The 21,459-nt window shown below is 39.6% G+C and overlaps 1 protein-coding gene across 2 annotated transcripts in view; it reads right to left on the bottom strand.

Annotated features, from left to right (window-relative positions):
- Positions 1-834: 834 nt before the first annotated feature.
- L2HGDH (L-2-hydroxyglutarate dehydrogenase) overlaps positions 835-21,459 on the bottom strand; it is a 31,865-nt gene continuing 11,240 nt past the window's right edge. For both annotated transcript variants that reach the window (XM_071673475.1, XM_071673476.1), the window contains exons 5-9: positions 17,411-17,611; positions 14,858-15,019; positions 10,950-11,059; positions 7,024-7,150; positions 835-1,836 (exon numbers count right to left, since the gene is read on the bottom strand). In XM_071673475.1, the coding sequence (XP_071529576.1) occupies positions 1,585-1,836; positions 7,024-7,150; positions 10,950-11,059; positions 14,858-15,019; positions 17,411-17,611 (852 nt within the window). In that variant the 3' untranslated portion in view covers positions 835-1,584. The remainder of the gene's footprint in view (positions 1,837-7,023; positions 7,151-10,949; positions 11,060-14,857; positions 15,020-17,410; positions 17,612-21,459) is intronic.

The raw sequence follows: 21,459 nt of genomic DNA, 5'->3' as shown, positions 1-21,459 counted from the left end.
TCCCTCTTTGTGTCCTGCAGTGTTGCTACTTTCTCTCTCTTTAACAGGCATTATTTTGGCCAGTTTTTGTGTTATCTGCACGTGTATTTATTCCTGAGGCTTGGACCAAGTCATGTCTAGCTGTTGCTTCCCACAATTTTTGTGGAGACCAGCCACTTAATGGTTACGAATGTTAAATTCTCTTCCTTCTTTTGTCTTTTTCTCTTCCTACAACCTTTCCACCTATAAAAGTCAGGTCTACAAACATGATTCACATCTTTTCTTATATTTTCCTCTTTTACCCACGATGGCTTTTGTGTGGTACATGTTTGGCATGTGTCATTTTGGCCACCATGTAAAAAATGGTTTTGTAGTATCTCTATGTTACTTTGGTTATACCCAATGATCTTGCACTGATATTTCTTTCAGAATAATCTTATATCCTTGTAAGTTACCAGGTCTGACATCTTTAAGGTATGGCAAGAGAGGCTGCACTTCAGCCTGTCTACTCACACACCAGCGAATGACTTCATTCCCAGTGAACGACTTCATTATGAGTTAAGCTGGACTTTCCTGTAGTTTGACCTTGAATTAGAATAAATAGTGATGTGGACATTACTGAGAAGCCTGAATCTGTCCAAAACAATGATGCCTTAATAGCTGGCAGTGACTGATTCAACATCATCCAGTCTATAATTATTTTTATTAAGTGGAATGGATCAAGTGCACAGAGACCCCAGTTAATTTCCGAGTCATTACCATGATTGCATCCATAAAGAAGCTGAAAGTGACACACAATGACAAGAGGCTGGCACTTAGAGTGTTTTCTCCCTTGGGTAATAAAACAAAATGACAGTTAAGCTACCAAGTAAATATTTTTATTTACAAAATAATTTACAAGTCACCTTAATATTCGGCAAAGGTTTTTGATTTGTACCTACTCCTCTTGAGTGTAGAAAAAGTATTGAAAAATTAATGTGGAAAACAAACTGCAATCCTTCCAAGAGTAACCGCGACTAAGGCACTGCTTAAAAGATAGAACTGAACAGATTGGTAAGTTATAATTATCCCTTTTAGAAATATTACAGGTATACCATATGGAAAAACCCTGAAGGAAAGACTGCTTTTAAGGATACTTTGTAATATAACAAACTGATCCAGGCTCAACAGGATTCTAGGATTACAGTGGAATGCAAGTTCTTTTCTTGTTTTTATACATATACTTTATAGCTGTTTCCCACGTTAGTGAGGTAGCACTAGGAACAGATGAAGAAAGGCCACACCCGTTCACATACATTAAATTTTTTTCACAAATATTTGCCTTATCCCGCGTTAGCGAGGTAGCGTTAAGAACAGAGGAGTGAGCCTTAGAGGGTATATCCTCACTTGGCCCACCTACCCGTTCCTTCTTTTGGAAAATTATAACCGGGAGGGGAGAATTTCGAGCCCCTGCTCCCACATTAAATGGTATATTGCACAACATTAACCCAAGTGGAACTTTTACTATCATTGCATCAGGAATATACAAAATAAACTCAATATGCTACATAAAATTAAAATCTTTGTACATGTTAAATTTAAAAAGAAAATAATCCTAACAGCTTCTCAAAGCAAAAATTCAGTTTTGCATTTATCAGCTATCATCTTAGCAATTGACAGTGACGATGTAGCACCTGGAGAAGGAGCATTACGACAATGGAGAATACGGAAACCTAATGATGAACCAGTTTCCCTATGGAACACAAAGTCATCTTCAAGTGATCCATCAGCATTCATGGCTTGAGCTCGCACCCCAGCAGGACCACGGGTGATGTCTGATGATGAAATGTCTGGTATATACTTTTGCAGGGTTGCAATCTGAAAAGATTAAAATTATCAGGGAAGAAAAATATGAAACTGTGAAAACATTAAACCTTACTGTGGTATAATCCCCTGAGATGATGTCATCAAAGTACAAAGACATTTTTTTATACTTGACTGCCGTTTTCTGTGTTAGTGCAGGAACAGATGAAGAAAGGCAGCATCTGTTTTTTTTAGCTATCGTGTAATGCATTGAAACACACCTTATCTACAACCAGCCTCCACAGCACTTTCCATGGATTACTGCCAACATTTCACATGCCCTAGTTCTGTCCACTGACAGCATGTCGACACCTATATACAGCATCATTCCACTTCACTCTTTCCCATGCAAAGTTTTCACTCTCCTGCATGTTCAGCCCTTGACTGGTCAAAATCTTTTTCACTCCATCCTTCCATCTCCAATTGGTCTTCCCGCTCTACTTCTTCCCTCCACTTCTGATAACTTTGTCGACATTTCCTCTAATTCTCTCCATACGTCCAAACCATTTCAACACACTCTCATCAGCATTCTCAACCATACTCTTTTAAGAACCACACCTCTCTCTTACCCTTTCATTACTTACTCGACCAAACCACCTCACACCACATATTGTCCTCAAACATTTCATTTCCAGCATATCCCACCTAAATAAAACACTTTCCATCCTCCAGTTTTTCTTCATTAAACTCACACCACAACTAACCTGTATCTTAATCCTGTTAAACCTAATAACCTTGCTTTTATTCATATTTACTCTCAACTTCTTCCTTTCACACACACTTCCAAACTCAGTCACCAACTAATGCAGTTTTTCACTTGAATCTGCCACCAGTGCTGTATCGTCACCAGCAAACAATAAAGGACTCTTCCCAGGTCCTCTCATATCCTACAATCAACATACTCACCTGTCTCTCCAAGACTTGCATTTACCTCCCTCATCTCCCCATCCATATACAAATTAAACAACAATGTTGACATCAAACACCCCTGATGCAGACCAACCTTCACTTGAAACCATTCTCTCCCCTCTCTTCCTACTCATACACATACCTTACACCCTTGATAAAAATTTCTCACGGCTTCTAGCAGATTTCCTTCCATACCATATATTCTTCACACCTTCCACAAGGCATCTCTATCAACACTATCATATGCTTCCTCCAAATCTATAAATGCTGCATAAAAATCCATCAGATTGGGGAAGAGCAGTGTGGTTTCAGAAGTGGTAGAGGATGTGTGGATCAGGTGTTTGCTTTGAAGAATGTATGTGAGAAATACTTAGAAAAGCAAATGGATTTGTATGTAGCATTTATGGATCTGGAGAAGGCATATGATAGAGTTGATAGAGATGCTCTGTGGAAGGTATTAAGAATATATGGTGTGGGAGGAAAGTTGTTAGAGGCAGTGAAAAGTTTTTATCGAGGATGTAAGGCATGTGTACGTGTAGGAAGAGAGGAAAGTGATTGGTTCGCAGTGAATGTAGGTTTGCGGCAGGGGTGTGTGATGTCTCCATGGTTGTTTAATTTGTTTATGGATGGGGTTGTTAGGGAGGTAAATGCAAGAGTTTTGGAAAGAGGGGCAAGTATGAAGTCTGTTGGGGATGAGAGAGCTTGGGAAGTGAGTCAGTTGTTGTTCGCTGATGATACAGCGCTGGTGGCTGATTCATGTGAGAAACTGCAGAAGCTGGTGACTGAGTTTGGTAAAGTGTGTGGAAGAAGAAAGTTAAGAGTAAATGTGAATAAGAGCAAGGTTATTAGGTACAGTAGGGTTGAGGGTCAAGTCAATTGGGAGGTGAGTTTGAATGGAGAAAAACTGGAGGAAGTGAGGTGTTTTAGATATCTGGGAGTGGATCTGGCAGCGGATGGAACCATGGAAGCGGAAGTGGATCATAGGGTGGGGGAGGGGGCGAAAATTCTGGGGGCCTTGAAGAATGTGTGGAAGTCGAGAACATTATCTCGGAAAGCAAAAATGGGTATGTTTGAAGGAATAGTGGTTCCAACAATGTTGTATGGTTGCGAGGCGTGGGCTATGGATAGAGTTGTGCGCAGGAGGATGGATGTGCTGGAAATGAGATGTTTGAGGACAATGTGTGGTGTGAGGTGGTTTGATCAAGTGAGTAACGTAAGGGTAAGAGAGATGTGTGGAAATAAAAAGAGCGTGGTTGAGAGAGCAGAAGAGGGTGTTTTGAAGTGGTTTGGGCACATGGAGAGAATGAGTGAGGAAAGATTGACCAAGAGGATATATGTGTCGGAGGTGGAGGGAACGAGGAGAAGAGGGAGACCAAATTGGAGGTGGAAAGATGGAGTGAAAAAGATTTTGTGTGATCGGGGCCTGAACATGCAGGAGGGTGAAAGGAGGGCAAGGAATAGAGTGAATTGGAGCGATGTGGTATACCGGGGTTGACGTGCTGTCAGTGGATTGAATCAAGGCATGTGAAGCGTCTGGGGTAAACCATGGAAAGCTGTGTAGGTATGTATATTTGCGTGTGTGGACGTATGTATATACATGTGTATGGGGGGGGGTTGGGCCATTTCTTTCGTCTGTTTCCTTGCGCTACCTCGCAAACGCGGGAGACAGCGACAAAGTATAAAAAAAAAAAAAAAAAAAAAAAAAAATCCATCTGCTTCGCTAAGTATTTCTCACATTCTTTTAAGCAAGCACCTGATTCACACATCCTCTACATAGTTACATATAACTAAATATTGTGCATTTACAATACTGTTCTGTTACATACATACCTGAGGCCCATATATTTTTTCTATCCTGACTGTTGTCAAGGAAAATTTTAAATATGGAATACAGAAAAAAGACTGCATATACCAGACTGAAAACAGATATTAATAACCAATGACATACTATCCCCCCAAAAACAAAACAAAACAAAACAAAAATACATATGTACTGGTGCTAAAACCAGAATCAGGTCATTATTCAATTTTATTTTTTAATACTTCATGTTTCCAGTCTCCCCCTGCATATGGATGTACTGAAAGTGAAGGATTGCTTTTGGTATGGTCATGTCAGTGATAATCAAAGAATAGTATAGCCTCTGGAAAAAATCACTATAGGGGAGTCCACAATTTCCCTGTTCCTGATTGGTGTACAGAAGCAGAAGGATCTAAAATGGGGTCCTGGGATTGTATGATTAGATTATAATTCTAGCAACTTTTCACATTTTCCTACTTTGGCAAGGAAGTATCAGGAACAGACAACCAAACCCTAAGACAAAAATTCTTACTCAGCTTTTGTTCCATCTTTTTGAAACGATACTTGAGGGGTTGGATTTTAAGTGTCCAACTCATGTTGCTCACTTCTACAACATGAGATGTGGGTAGTATTCATTTACCCCTATAATGTATAAAATCAGTACATCTACTGCCAATTCTTGTAAACTACACTATGATTACCTGAATGATAAAATTAATGATTATAATAATAATACAAAATAATAATGGCTATGTCTGAAGGTATAGTAGTTCAAACTATGATGCAAAGATGTGACATGAGTTATAAGAATGTTCATAGGAGGGAGGACGTGTTGGAAATGTTTGAGAACAATGTACAAGGAAAGGTTGATCCAGTAGGTAACAAATGGGTGAGAGGGAGGTGTGGTGATAAGAAGAGCAGGATTGAGAAAGCTAAAGACTGTGTGGCAATGGTTTGGACATATGGGGAGATGAGTAAGGAAGGTTAACAAAGATGGTCTGGACATATGGGGAGATGAGTAAGGAAAGGTTAACAAAGAGGCTAAGTGTGTTAGAAGTGGAAGGAACAAGGGGAATGGGTGAGAAAAAATTGAAAATGGAAGGATGGAGTGAAAACATTTTGAGGGTGAAAGGAATACACAGGATGACATTTAATCTTTTTTCATATTTGTCTATCTTTTCCACTTTCATGAAGTAGTATCAGAAATAAAGATTGGCATAATTCGCACATATCCAAAATCTAGATGTCATGTGTAATGTACTAAAATCTGGGACTATTATCCCTAGCTAAGTCTCACAGGATACTCCATGATTTACCTTGACTCCTTAATGTGCTCTGGTTCAGCCCAATGACATCATGTCATCCTCATCCCATGCAAAGAGCATCAGATTGGCGAGATGCAATGTGGAAAAACAGGATCTATGAGGCATTTGATAGAATGCTTTGTGGAAGGTGTGAAGAATATATGGCACAGGAGAAAACTACTAAAAGTAGCAAGGAGTTTCTTTCAAGAAAGCAAAATGAGTAAATTGAGAAAAGAGTGAGTGGTCTGCAGCCAGGGAGTGAAATGTCACCATGACACTTTAATCTGTTAATGGGTGAAATGTCACCATGACATCTTAATCTGTTAATGGTTCAGTTGGTGAAGGAGATAAATGCAAAAGTCTTTGAGAGAGAGATAAGTCAGAGGTCTGTTGGGGTCAAGGAGGTGATTCGGTTAAGGTTTGTTAAGGATGGCCCTAATGGCAGACCCAAGAAACTTCAGAAGCTGGTGTCTGAGTCTGGGAGAGTGAATGAAAGGAGGACATTGAAAGTGCCAGGTTGGTTTGAGAGCAAGTTTGAATGAAGCGTTTTAGATACCTGGGAGTGGAGATGGCACTGGAGTTCATCAGTTATGGAAACTTTGTCATGGCTACCCCCTTGAGGGAATGGGCATCAGAGATATAGATTGGAGATGGCAGTGGAAGTATGCCATAAGATAGGGGTGGAGGATAAGGTCCAGGGTGCATTGGGGACCGTATGAAAAGAGAGATCTCAGTCTGTGGGAGCAAAGATGGGTATGCTTGATGGTACATTAGTCCTGACAGTGATGCATGGATACACAGAAAGAGAAAAAATAAGGTAGCAAGATGGAGTATTAATTAGTTAAGTGTGGCATATCGTGTTGTATAAAGCATGATTTGTGAAGAATGTGCTACATGAGTAATACTGCTGTATAATAAAGAAAGTATTAATATAGGCAAATGATTGGAGAAGGTAATAGGTAGAATAGTAAACACCTATAACTATTTTTTTTTAAAAATTAGGGTGAGTGGACCTGTACTGCTTCTCAAAAGAGGAAACCAAACAAGGATCTTTTCCTCTAAAGCTCATTTATCTGTTTCTGATGCTGTCTCATTCACTCAGGATATAGTGAACACATATGAACAAAAGTATACCAAAACCAATAATTACTTGAAAAAAATGCATCCCACTGAAATATATATGCAACATACCTGAAGTCTTGGGAAAGCTGATCGAATTACTTCATTGATTCCAAATCCTAAGTACTGCAGTGCCAACTTTTGGAAGCCACGATAGGTAACAGATTCCCACATTTCATGTAAATCAATGTCACGCCATCTGAAGTTCATGTTAATATATAAGCCTTACTTAAAAATAATATGATTTGATATTGATATCAAGGACCAACCTACTCTATGTTCTTTTTTCTGTTTCTGCTGACCCAAAGGATTCTTGGTAGTGTTAGCTATTTAACAATGAAAAAATCAATTAAAACATTATGAAGCTAAACAACACTTAATTAACAAGCCAAGTCCTCCTTGCCCTACATATCACCATACAAACAATCCTGGGGGCAAACATAAAGCCATATAATCTATCAAGGCCATAAACTCAAGAGATTGTGGACTGTGAAAGAAATGTTTCTCTAATTTAAGAACAACTAATTCCACAGAAGAAGCAGCATGTGTAGAGAGTAGCAAACTCTCTTAAAAAGTTAAAAAGTTCAATGGGGAAGTTTAAAGCATGCCTTGATACAATTACCTGTCTTGTCATGAACTGTAATATGAAAGATGTATGGATCAGGTTTACAAAATTAAATAAGAGAAAATGATCATCTTGTATTATAGGGATAGTATATAATGAAGTAATTCCTGGAAATACTGACAACCAATTCTGTCACCTACAAATAATGGCTATAAAATGGATCACTTGATGTCTGATGAAACTTTACCTAATGAAATTAATTTTAATATGAAAAGCAAGCAAAAGTAAATATGACCTTCAGACATACATTATATCAATCAAATATTGTATTGTATGTCTCATATAGACATAACATGTCTTTCTTTTGCAAGTCTTTCCCCATCAAAAAGTTGTGACAAATATTCCTTAATATGAGCTTCTTGAACACACTACACTGAATGCTCTAGTGTTAGGACCATCCAAAATACTTATGTTCAGATACCAGTGATGCATACTGCATTAGTAAAAAAATTGCTTGCACGCCTTTATCAGATGTAAGAATGAATAATATATAACAACAAACAGCGAAGAAAAATATGTAAATAGTTATTGTGGTACTCTACAAACCTTAATTTTATTACTACCCTTGGACTAATTCCCATGAAAGTCCTTTCTTCAGGCTCCTGAAGCCCAAGTCAGCTCCAGTTTCAGAATCAGGAAAAAGAAGACTCCTTTGGAGAGTGTTCTTTTACAAGATTTTACTCCCAATGATACGTCACCAAAGATGCCTTTTCACTAGCAGTGTAACATCACAGAAATAAGTGTAAATTTTATTAAAACAATATAAAGAACGATGACTATACTAGTGTGTCAAGCAATAATTTTTCATTCATCATGGTAGGGGATTGATTTGCATATCTAAGTTTCTTTTTTTCATATATATGCTGCCTTCTCCCATACTGAGGTTATGCCAGGAACGGACAAAGAAATGGTCTCATTCACTCACATCGATTCTCTATTTCTCATGTATAATGCAATGAAAACATAGCACCTTATCCTCAACCAAGCCTCACTGTCCTTTCCTTGGTTTTCCCCAACTATTTCAGATGGCCCAGATCAGCCCACAAAGAGCATGTCACCCTTTAGATACCACACTGTTCCAATTCACTCTATCTCATGCACACCTTCCACCCTCCTGCATGTTCAGGCCCTGAACACTCAAAATCTTATCCACTTCATCCCTCCAACTCGAATTTGGTCTCCCTTGTCTCTTTGTCCCCTCCAACTCTGACACATATCCTTTTTGATAAACTTTCCTTAACTCATTCTTTCCACATGTCCAAACCATTTTAGCATACCTTCTACCGGTCTCTCAACCATACTCCTTCTATATTACCACAACTTCACTCTACCCTTAACAATGCAATCAACTCTGCCCACACCAAATATTGTTCTCATATATTTCATTTCCAACTCATTCACCTTTTTCTATACATTCTTATCTACAGCCCACATCTTGCATCTATACAACACTTGTTCTCATATATTTCATTTCCAACTCATTCACCCTTTTCTATACATTCTCATCTACAGCCCACATCTTGCATCTATACAACACTGTCAAGATTACAATACCTTCAAACAAATCCATTTTAGCACCTTCAGTGACTTCTCTTTCCACACCTTCATCAATGCTCCCTGGACCTTTGCCCCCTCACTCTCCCTACGACTCATGTCAGTTTCCATAATAATATTACTTAAACTTGTGCTGAGCTTTCAGTTATTCATCACTGAAAGTCATAGTAACCTATGACATCCAATCTCTCAAAATATAGTTTTACATTACCTCATTTACTTTTACCATCCTTCTCCATAATTGCACCATTCTATTCAGCTTCACATCTAATTCACATAAGAGAATAACATCATCTGCACATAAACTGTGGTAACTTCAGCTGTTTAACCATAATTCAGAGCTACACTGCTATCACCATAACACAATTGTGATGGACTCCCATTTAAATTAATTCAACTTACTCAATCACACCAAGACTTCCACTATAAAAGTTTTAACAGCGTTCAAGGTCTTCAATGTACACCAAAAGGAGTCCAAACTTACTACAGAGCTTTCCTATTCACTTTATTAATTCTTTTTTATCCATAAATGCTGCATACACTTTCTTCTTTTTCTCTACTTTTGGTCTACACATCCTCTTCTCTTTTTAAACCAGCCTTGCTCTTCACCTGTAATTCTTGTATCAATTAGTCACTATTCTACCATACATTTCACCCTTAATTCTCAAAAGACTTGTTTCACTGTAATTTGTATGTTAATACACATCCTCCAGATTCACTTAACAGCAATTTTACTCTTCACCATCTCACTCATGCAGCCTTTCCATTCTTTTTCATAAACTTCCTTTATCCTTACTTTTGATTCAGCTGTATAAACAGCCACATCCTCTTCATCATCATCAATTTAAAATACTTTTTTTATATCTCTTAAAAATGTCCTCTGACATTCTCATTATTCTAGGCTTGTGTATTATACTCTCACTCTTTACACATACCTCCCTTTTGCATCTACTTATCTTTGCAAAATAGCTCCTTACCCCTCATTAAATTCTCATAATTTTTCCATCAAGATCTTCATACCATAAACATTTTTATTTCCATGTGCCTATCTATCAATCTATATCTCTGATACCTATTCCCTTTGGAAAGTCCGTTGAGGGGGTGACCACAGCAAAAAAAAGTCTCCATACATGGTGAATTCTAGGTCCACTTCTTAGCAATTAGTGCCTCACCCCTAACTGGTTACTGGTACAGGGAAACTCTAGCACTTTGTTTTCAAGGTTCCTACCTAATGTTCCCACCAACCATTGTTACCTAATGTGTCTACCTAATGGTCCAACCTAATGTTTCTACATACTACTTCTACCTAATGCTCCTGTCTAATGTTCCTTCTATCTATTGCTCCTGCCATTTTGCAAAAAGGCAGAGCTAGAAGAGATCACTCTGCAGAAAAATCTGGAGTTACAAAGAATGAGTTGTGTGAGTTAAGTGTTGTCAAGTGTTATGTGTAACAAGAATACTGCATATTTGTGGACAGAATGCCAGCAGTCCATATGAAAGTAAGGCAGAAAGAAAATATGGCATTCTGGGTTGCAGTAGTGCAACTTGACAACCAATACATTGCTGGCTCACTGCATAGCTGTCAATGACACTCCTGATACCCAGGCTGGTAGTACTGGTAATAAACCTCCCTAGTTGGTGGTTGCCTATCAACTACAACCAACTACTTTCTTATTTTCATCTAGGACTTTATAATATTTAACAATTTTTCCTCTCCATGTACTACTGTTTTCTCAAAGATTCTTCAATTTCCAAGCACTTTTCTAAACTTCAAGCAACATTACCAAATGCACAATAAAGATCAACTGTAACCACTCACCGATATCCTTCACGTTTGAGAGCAAATATTGCATTGGGGCCAAGCCAAACATCGCCATTCATTCTTGGTGTGAAGTGCACTCCTAGGAATGGAAACCGGGGATCGGGTACCTGAAGTCAATTAAATATATAGATATATAAATTATCCCTGGGGATAGGGGAGACAGAATACTTCCCACGTATTCCCTGCATGTCGTAGAAGGCGACTAAAAGGGGAGGGAGCAGGTGGCTGAAAATCCACTCACATACAACTATATATGCATATATACACACATGCACATATACATACATATACATATAAACAAATGTATATATTCATTCTTGCTTGCCATCATCCATTCCCAGCACCACCATGACCCACAGGAAACAGCATCACCACCTCCTGCGTCAGCGAAGTAGTGCCAGGAAAACAGACATAAAAAGGCCACATTTGTTCACAGTCTCTAGCTGTCATGTGCAATGCACCAAAACCACAGCTCTCTATCCACATCCAGACCCCACAGACCTTTCCATGGTTTACCCTAGACGTTTCACATTGACTGATGTGTTGGAAATGAAATGTTTGAGGACAATATGTGGTGTGAGGTGGTTAGATTGAGAAAGTAATGAAAGGGTAAAAGAGACCTGTGGAAATAAAAAGAGCATGGTTAAGAGAGCAGAAGAGGGGGTGTTAAATGGTTTGGACTTATGGAGGGAATGAGTGGAGAAAGGTTGACAAAGTGGATATATGTGTCTGAGGTGGAAGGAACAAGGAGAAGCATGGGAACAAATTGGAGGTGGAAGGATGGAGTGAAAAAGATTTTAGGCCATCAGGGCCTGAACATACAGGAGGGTGAGAAGCGGGCAAGGAGTAGAATGAATTGGAATGATGTGGTATACCTGGGTCAACGTGCTGTCAATGGACCAAACCAGGGCATGTGAAATGTGTAGGAGTAAACCAAGGAAAGGTCTGTGGGGCCTGGATGTGGATAGGGAGCTGTGGTTTCAGTGCATTACACCTGACTGCTAGAGACTTAGTGTGAAGATTGTGGCCTTTTTTGTCTGTTTTCCTGGTGCTACCTCGCTGAAGCAGGGGGAAGCGATGCAGTTTTCTGTGGGGCAGGGTAGTGCCAGGAATGGATGAAGGCAAGTAAGCATGAATATGTACATGTATATGTTTGTGTATGCATATGTAAATATGTATGCATATGTAAATATATGTGTATATGTGTATATATATGTGTATACGAGTGGATGGGCCATTCTTCATCTGTTTCCTAGCACTAACTCACTGACAAGGGAAACAGCAATGAAGTATAATAAAAAATTAATAAAAAAATATTTTCTTATCATACTTTGTCGCTGTCTACCGCATTAGCAAGGTAGCACAAGGAAACAGACGAAAGAATGGCCAGCCCACCTACATACACATGCATATACATACACATACACACACACACATATACATACCTATATATTTTAATGCATACATATATATGCATACACAGGCATATACATATATACACATGTAAATAATTCATACATGCTGCCTTTATTCATTTCCGTCACCACCCCAGCACACATTAAATGACAACCCCCTTCCCCGCATGTGCGTGAGGTAGTGCTAGGAAAAGACAACAAAGGCCACATTCATTCACACTCAGTCTCTAGCTGTCATGTATAATGCACTGAAACCACAGCTCCCTTTCCACATCCAGGCCCCACAAAACTTTCCATGGTTTACCCTAGACCCTTCACATGCCCTGGTTCAATCCTTTGACAGCATGGCGACCCCAGTATACCACATCGTTCCAATTCACTCTATTCCTTGCAAGCCTTTCACCCTCTTGCATGTTCAGGCCCCAGTCGCTTAAAATCTTTTTCACTCCATCCTTCCACCTCCAATTTGGTCTCGAACTTCTCCTCATTCCCTCCACCTCTGACACATATATCCTCTTTGTCAATCTTTCCTCTCTCATTCTCTCCATGTGACCAAATCATTTCAACACACCCTTTTCTGCTCTCTCAACCACACTCTTTTTATCACCACACATCTCTCTTACCCTTTCATTACTTACTTGATCAAACCACCTCACACCACATACTGTCCTCAAACATCTCATTTCCAACACATCCACCCTCCTCTGAACAACCCTATCTACAGCCCATGCCTTGCAACCACATAACATTGTTGGAACTACTATTCCTTCAAACATACCCATTTTTGCTTTCCAAGATAATGTTCTTGCCTTCCACACATTCTTCAACACTCCCAGAACCTTCAGCTCCTCCCCCACCCTGTGACTCACTTCTGCTTCCATGGTTCCACCTGCTGCCGAATCCACTCCCAGATATCTAAAACACTTCACTTCCTCCAGTTTTTCTCCATTCAAACCTACCTCCCGAATGACTTGTCCCTCAACCCTACTGTACCTAATAATCTTGCTCTTATTCACATTTACTCTCAGCTTTCGTCTTTCACACACTTTACCAAACTCAGTCACCAGCTTCTGCAGTTTCTCACCCGAATCAGCCACCAGCGCTGTATCATAAGCGAACAACAACTGACTCACTTCCCAAGCCCTCTCATCCAAAACAGACTGCATACTTGCATACAGATGCTCCCCAACATATGTCCGAGTTCTGTTCTGACCAATTGGTCATATCTCAATATGGACATAAGTTGGATGTATGTCAGCATTCATATACCTATGCATTATTCTTTCATCCTACTTATTTTCTATCATGATTATCTTTTTTTTTTTTACCAGCTTTATCACATGATTCTGTAGTTTCTTCTTACATTTTATTCATGATACTTTAGTTCACAGTTTAATTCATCCAAACTCTCAATGAACTTTTTGGCAGCTCCTTCATCAGTACTTACTGCTTCACATGTAACTCGAACATTGTGTAAGCTATATCTTCTTTTAAATCTATTGAACAACAATGACTTGCTGTGAAGTTATAAATGTAATCCTCTTCCACTCACTCCTTCAAAGTCTCAAAAAGACTTCAGATCTTCACCTGAACTGTTAGTAAGATTAGTGGTACACATGCTTGAATTTGATCTTCCATCCACTACATCAACAACTTTTATATTTTGTGAATGGACCCTCGTTATTGCTTTGTTATTACCGTAGATTTCATACTTGCCAAACCTTTCATTGCTGATTTATTTTCTCTTTGTCCTTTAAAATTGTGGAGACCATTAAATGGGACAACTGTAGATCACATGTAATCACATTAACTATTTTTCCTCCTTCATATTGGGTGATTACCTTCATTTTCACTTCCAAACTGAATGTTTTCCTTGGCTTCTTGCTAGATCTTTCAACATGTGAGGGATCTTTCCTCTTGCTTGTCATCTTCTTTGGGGTTTAGTACAAAAATAGTTTAACCCAGGACAAAAATTTGTTAGTCACTTGAATAATGCACGCTTATTGAATGGTAACTGAGAGTGAGAATTGAGAGAGATGCTGTGATGTACACAATGCCTGCATTGTCTGACATTCACTATCGTATGTACACAGCTGTTAGCACCGGTAGATGTACAACCGAGCATAATTTTTATATTCATGAATATTTTTTAATCTACATTTTTTCCGGTCATATGTACGGATGGTTGTAAGTCGGGGAGCATCTGTATATATCTATATCTGCCCTACAACCCCTTTCTTGAAAGAGACCTGGAGTTCATACAAGACTCTTCTAAGAGCTCCTTACAATTCCAAAGGCTGTGCTACTTCCAGGTGCAGGGAAATGATGACTCCAAAATACCACAATTAATATCGGGGAAGTTACACTACTTTTCACTGACTGTCATAGAAGAGCTTTGTTGCCAGAGGATTCTTGACTAGAAGTGTACATGTACATGTACACTCAACGGTACATTAATATTCTTAACAAATCACATTTACTACTACTCACTGGATAAATGTTTCCTCTCACTAAATGAGCTTTTTCTGGCTTCAGAAGAAGGTACTCGCCACGGAAGGGTACAATCCGAGGATCCTCAGAGCATCCAGACAGCTTTGCCAACTTGTCTGCCTGCAGGCCACCACAAGTTAACACGTACTTACAACGTACAGCCTATAAAAAGAGAGTTTACCAAAGGCCAAGTGAGTGAAGAGCATCATCAGTGTTTCTTATTTCATTTATAACACAGAAAATACATTGCTAGAGAATTTCACTATCTTCTTCTTTCTGTCTTTTATACCAAATATAATAATCCATCATCAATGCTATTTCTGGCTAAAATATCTGTAATGTAAATTAAAACTGAATGTAAAAGGGAAACATGAGAGAGTATTGAAGCATATCATGCCCAAGTACATCACTTACCTCAGACTATACAGTAAGGCCATATCCATGGAAGTTTGATCAAAGTTCTTTTCACATCTAAATTAGAAGGGAACTGCCATAAGCCTTGATTTATGATGGAAAACCCATCTAGTGGGGCATCATATATCAAGTGAGTGAAACTCATTATTAATGGGAGGTTATGTTCCAGAGCAAAATTTTCTGTACCTAACTCTTTTGTGTTCAAAAGAGAAGTCTTGACATCTGAACAGGACACCCAGTTTCTTAGATGCAGATTTAGTTATTCCTGTAATATGGGGTTTCCAAGAAAGAGTGGATGTTACAGTAATACCAAGTATGTTTATTGAGTTAAGAGGTGGAATTACAGAACCATCAAAGGAGAGGAGAGAATTGTGAGGAGTTTTCGATAGAGAGAGGGAGGGAGGTAGAAATTGGGTCTAAAAGCTATTAAAATCAACAAGATTTTGTTTACCCCACTGAGATATCCTGTCCAAGTCTGAATTTATTGAGGAAGCTGTGTCAAGATGAAATGCAGATCGAGGGAGCAGAATTAAAGGATGTGGATGAATGCAGCATTGAGTCGTCAGCATATGAATGCACTGGATTATTTGTGGAGAGAAAATCGTTGAAAAAAGGAGAAAAAGTGTAGGGAACAGAACAAAACTTTGAAGGATACCATTGCTGATGGAAAAAAAAGGGGGAGGCTGATTAATCAACAACCACAGATATGAAGCTAGATATGAAGGGAGGGAAGCCCAAAGGTGGGGAGCTTAGAGATGAGACCCCAATGCCACACCCTATCAAAAGCCTCAGATATGACAAGGGCAACTAAAAATGACTCCAAATAATCTTTCAGGGGTGATGACCAGACATTAGTAAGACAGGAAAGAATATCATCAATGGATCTGCCTCATAGAAGCCATACTGGTGATCAGAGAGAAAATTGTAATTTTTGAGGTGTTTAAGGATATGGGAATTGAGGAGGGGTTCAAAAACTTCGGAAACAGTAAACAGCAGAGGAACAGGATGATAGTCAGAGGGATCAGTTGGTCACTCTTCTTAAGGATGGGATGTATCAATGCATTTTTCCAAGAAGGAAAAGCTTTGGTTTTTAAACAGAAATGGAACAGACAAGCAAGAACAGGTGCAAGTTAAGAGGCAAACTCTTTCAGTACATGGGATGGGTGCCATCAGAAACATAAGCCTTGCCTGTGTCCAGAGAAAGAAGTGCTTTTCAGGCAGTCCAAAAAGAGATTACTGGAAGAGGGACAGGATTAGTAAGAGGAGCATCAGGGGGTAAAGGAATGTTAGAGTCATCCAAGGTGGAGTAAGAGGAGAAACAGTAACCACAGAGAGTTGCTCTGTCTACGGAAGATAGCTCTCATACCACCAGAACTGAAAAAAGAGGGGAAGGTAGAGCAACAGAAGTTGTTAGAGATGCACTTAGCTAAAGACCAGAAAGACCTATCGATGGATGACAAGGAGAGGTTATCACACTTCCTTTGAATAAAGGAACAATTCCCCTCATGAATAACATGCTTGCAGCAATTACAGGCAGTGATAAAAGCTGAATGGGAGCCAGAGGAAGGAGAGTTTTCCAAGCCCGATATGCCTGATCCTTTGCCTGAATAGCCTCAAAACAGGAATGAGTCATGGACTGGATTAAGAGACCATCTCGAAGGAAAAGGGGATAAATGCTTCCATTCCCACAACAATCGCTTCTGCTATGCACATGGCAGAAACGGTAGCATCACCACATAAGACAATAATTTACCCAAGGGAAGTCAGAAAAGAAGTTATGTAAGTTATTCCAGTCAGCTTTGTTCAGGTGCCAGTATTTACGCTTAGGGGGGCCTGCTGGAGGGGGAGATTGTGTATTTACAGCTGGATGGATGAGAAGTGAAAACAAATCAAGAATGTTAGGAGAGTGGTCACAGCAGTCAGGAATACGGTAGGGTGGGAGATAATTTGCTCTAAATCATAAGAGTAAATAACTAATTACAATTTTCACCAACATATTTTGTAGAATTCTGGAAGAATACATATATTTATCCTAGTTTTGGTTAGATAAAGCTAAAAATAAGAATAAAGCCTACAAAATAACAGCCAACCTGCAAGTTGTGTTAGAATGTATTAAACTCACACTTTTCATATACTGACCTTCTCATTACTAATGACTCTAACAGGGTATTCAGCATCTGTGTCCTTGCCATTTTGATCTTTTTCCACAAGCTGGAAATCTGTTACATTGAAATCAAGATAAATACTGCCTCCAGCATCACGGAAGTTTTTGCCATAATGTTCCGTCACTAACCCCCAGTCAACGATGCCAGTATGAGGAGACCAGATTGCCTTTACACCCTAAGAGAGTAAGGTGAATTACACTCAAAATAAAGAGATCACAAAATCTGGTAATATGAATTAATGCATATAAAGAGCTATGTTCAAGGGTAAATTCACATTTGCCATAATTAAAAAGACACTGAAATAGTACATCAAATATTTCTTTTTCTGCATAAAATTGAGAAAATTAAAGGACTATAGATGGTAGAGCTGCATGAAATGAGATGCAAAGTAAAAGAATATGATGACAGTTTCATTTCTTTACTTTGGAGAAATACTTCCATACTTCATTACTTGCCCATATTAACATCAGTTTGTGCACCAACACTAGATTTATCAAAACAGTATGCAAATTTTATCAGCCATTTTCCCACCATGATACAATAGCACAGCATCATGCAATATATATTTGCACAGCTTTTACAATTCATATAGGATACCAAAGCTGTTCTAACCAAAGCATTTATTTTTTCATATTTGATTGCCATTCCCCATGTTAACAAGGTAGCACCATTCAACATACAAATTAAGGCACATCTCACATATACATATATATATATATGTGTGAGGAAGTACCAGGAGAGACTGAGTACAGAATGGAAAAAGGTGAGAACAATGAAAGTAAGGGGAGTGGGGGAGGAATGGGATGTATTTAGGGAATCAGTGATGGATTGCGCAAAAGATGCTTGTGGCATGAGAAGTGTGGGAGGTGGGTTGATTAGAAAGGGTAGTGAGTGGTGGGATGAAGAAGTAAGATTATTAGTGAAAGAGAAGAGAGAGGCATTTGGACGATTTTTGCAGGGAAAAAATGAAACTGAGTGGGAGATGTATAAAAGAAAGAGACAGGAGGTCAAGAGAAAGGTGCAAGAAGTGAAAAAGAAGGCAAATGAGAGTTGGGGTGAGAGAGTACCATTAAATTTTAGGGAGAATAAAAATATGTTCTGGAAGGAGGTAAATAAAGTGCGTAAGACAAGGGAGCAAATGGGAACTTCAGTGAAGGGCGCTAATGGGGAGGTGATAAGTAGTGGTGATGTGAGAAGGAGATGGAGTGAGTATTTTGAAGGTTTGTTGAATGTGTTTGATGATAGAGTGGCAGATATAGGGTGTTTTGGTCGAGGTGGTGTGCAAAGTGAGAGGGTTAGGGAAAATGATTTGGTAAACAGAGAAGAGGTAGTAAAAGCTTTGCGGAAGATGAAAGCCGGCAAGGCAGCAGGTTTGGATGGTATTGCAGTGGAATTTATTAAAAAAGGGGGTGACTGTATTGTTGACTGGTTGGTAAGGTTATTTAATGTATGTATGACTCATGGTGAGGTGCCTGAGGATTGGCGGAATGCATGCATAGTGCCATTGTACAAAGGCAAAGGGGATAAGAGTGAGTGCTCAAATTACAGAGGTATAAGTTTGTTGAGTATTCCTGGTAAATCATATGGGAGGGTATTGATTGAGAGGGTGAAGGCATGTACAGAGCATCAGATTGGGGAAGAGCAGTGTGGTTTCAGAAGTGGTAGAGGATGTGTGGATCAAGTATTTGCTTTGAAGAATGTATGTGAGAAATACTTAGAAAAGCAAAAGGATTTGTATGTAGCATTTATGGATCTGGAGAAGGCATATGATAGAGTTGATAGAGATGCTCTGTGGAAGGTATTAAGAATATATGGTGTGGGAGGCAAGTTGTTAGAAGCAGTGAAAAGTTTTAATCGAGGATGTAAGGCATGTGTACGTGTAGGAAGAGAGGATTGGATTGTCAGTGGATTGAATCAGGGCATGTGAAGCGTCTGGGGTAAACCATGGAAAGCTGTGTAGGTATGTATATTTGCGTGTGTGGACGTGTATGTATATACATGTGTATGGGGGTGGGTTGGGCCATTTCTTTTATCTGTTTCCTTGTGCTACCTCGCAAACGCGGGAGACCGGCAAAAAAAAAAAAAAAAAAAAAAAAAAATACATATATATATATATATATATTTTTTTTTTTTTTTTTTTTATACTTTGTCGCTGTCTCCCGCGTTTGCGAGGTAGCGCAAGGAAACAGACGAAAGAAATGGCCCCCCCCCCCCCATACACATGTACATACACACGTCCACACACGCAAATATACATACCTACACAGCTTTCCATGGTTTACCCCAGACGCTTCACATGCCTTGCTTCAATCCACTGACAGCACGTCAACCCCTGTATACCACATGACTCCAATTCACTCTATTTCTTGCCCTCCTTTCACCCTCCTGCATGTTCAGGCCCCGATCACACAAAATCTTTTTCACTCCATCTTTCCACCTCCAATTTGGTCTCCCTCTTCTCCTCGTTCCCTCCACCTCCGACACATATATCCTCTTGGTCAATCTCTCCTCACTCATTCTCTCCATGTGCCCAAACCATTTCAAAACACCCTCTTCTGCTCTCTCAACCACGCTCTTTTTATTTCCACACATCTCTCTTACCCTTACGTTACTTACTCGCTCAAACCACCTCACACCACACATTGTCCTCAAACATCTCATTTCCAGCACATCCATCCTCCTGCGCACATCTCTATCCATAGCCCACGCCTCGCAACCATACAGCATTGTTGGTACCACTATTCCCTCAAACATACCCATTTTTGCTTTCCGAGATAATGTTCTCGACTTCCACACATTTTTCAAGGCTCCCAAAATTTTCGCCCCCTCCCCCACCCTATGATCCACTTCCGCTTCCATGGTTCCATCCGCTGACAGATCCACTCCCAGATATCTAAAACACTTCACTTCCTCCAGTTTTTCTCCATTCAAACTCACCTCCCAATTGACTTGACCCTCACCCCTACTGTACCTAATAACCTTGCTCTTATTCACATTTACTCTCAACTTTCTTCTTCCACACACTTTACCAAACTCAGTCACCAGCTTCTGCAGTTTCTCACATGAATCAGCCACCAGCGCTGTATCATCAGCGAACAACAATTGACTCACTTCCCAAGCTCTCTCATCCCCAACAGACTTCATACTTGCCCCTCTTTCCAGGACTCTTGCATTTACCTCCTTTACAACCCCATCCATAAACAAATTAAACAACCATGGAGACATCACACACCCCTGCCGCAAACCTACATTCACTGAGAACCAATCACTTTCCTCTCTTCCTACACGTACACATGCCTTACATCCTCGATAAAAACTTTTCACTGCTTCTAACAACTTGTCTCCCACACCATATATTCTTAATACCTTCCACAGAGCATCTCTATCAACTCTATCATATGCCTTCTCCAGATCCATAAATGCTACATACAAATCCCTTTGCTTTTCTAAGTATTTCTCACATACATTCTTCAAAGCAAACACCTGATCCACACATCCTCTACCACTTCTGAAACCGCACTGCTCTTCCCCAATCTGATGCTCTGTACATGCCTTCACCCTCTCAATCAATACCCTCCCATATAATTTACCAGGAATACTCAACAAACTTATACCTCTGTAATTTGAGCACTCACTCTTATCCCCTTTGCCTTTGTACAATGGCACTATGCACGCATTCCGCCAATCCTCAGGCACCTCACCATGAGTCATACATACATTAAATAACCTTACCAACCAGTCAACAATACAGTCACCCCCTTTCTTAATAAATTCCACTGCAATACCATCCAAACCTGCTGCCTTGCCGGCTTTCATCTTCCGCAAAGCTTTTACTACCTCTTCTCTGTTTACCAAATCATTTTCCCTAACCCTCTCACTTTGCACACCACCTCGACCAAAACACCCTATATCTGCCACTCTGTCATCAGACACATTCAACAAACCTTCAAAATACTCATTCCATCTCCTTCTCACATCACCGCTACTTGTTATCACCTCCCCATTTACGCCCTTCACTGAAGT

Source organism: Panulirus ornatus, chromosome 19 (genome assembly GCF_036320965.1).
Source record: "Panulirus ornatus isolate Po-2019 chromosome 19, ASM3632096v1, whole genome shotgun sequence".
NCBI classification, from domain to species: Eukaryota; Metazoa; Arthropoda; class Malacostraca; order Decapoda; family Palinuridae; genus Panulirus; species Panulirus ornatus.
Note: the sequence above shows the minus strand (reverse complement) of the source record. Positions and strands in the feature narration are given on the sequence as shown.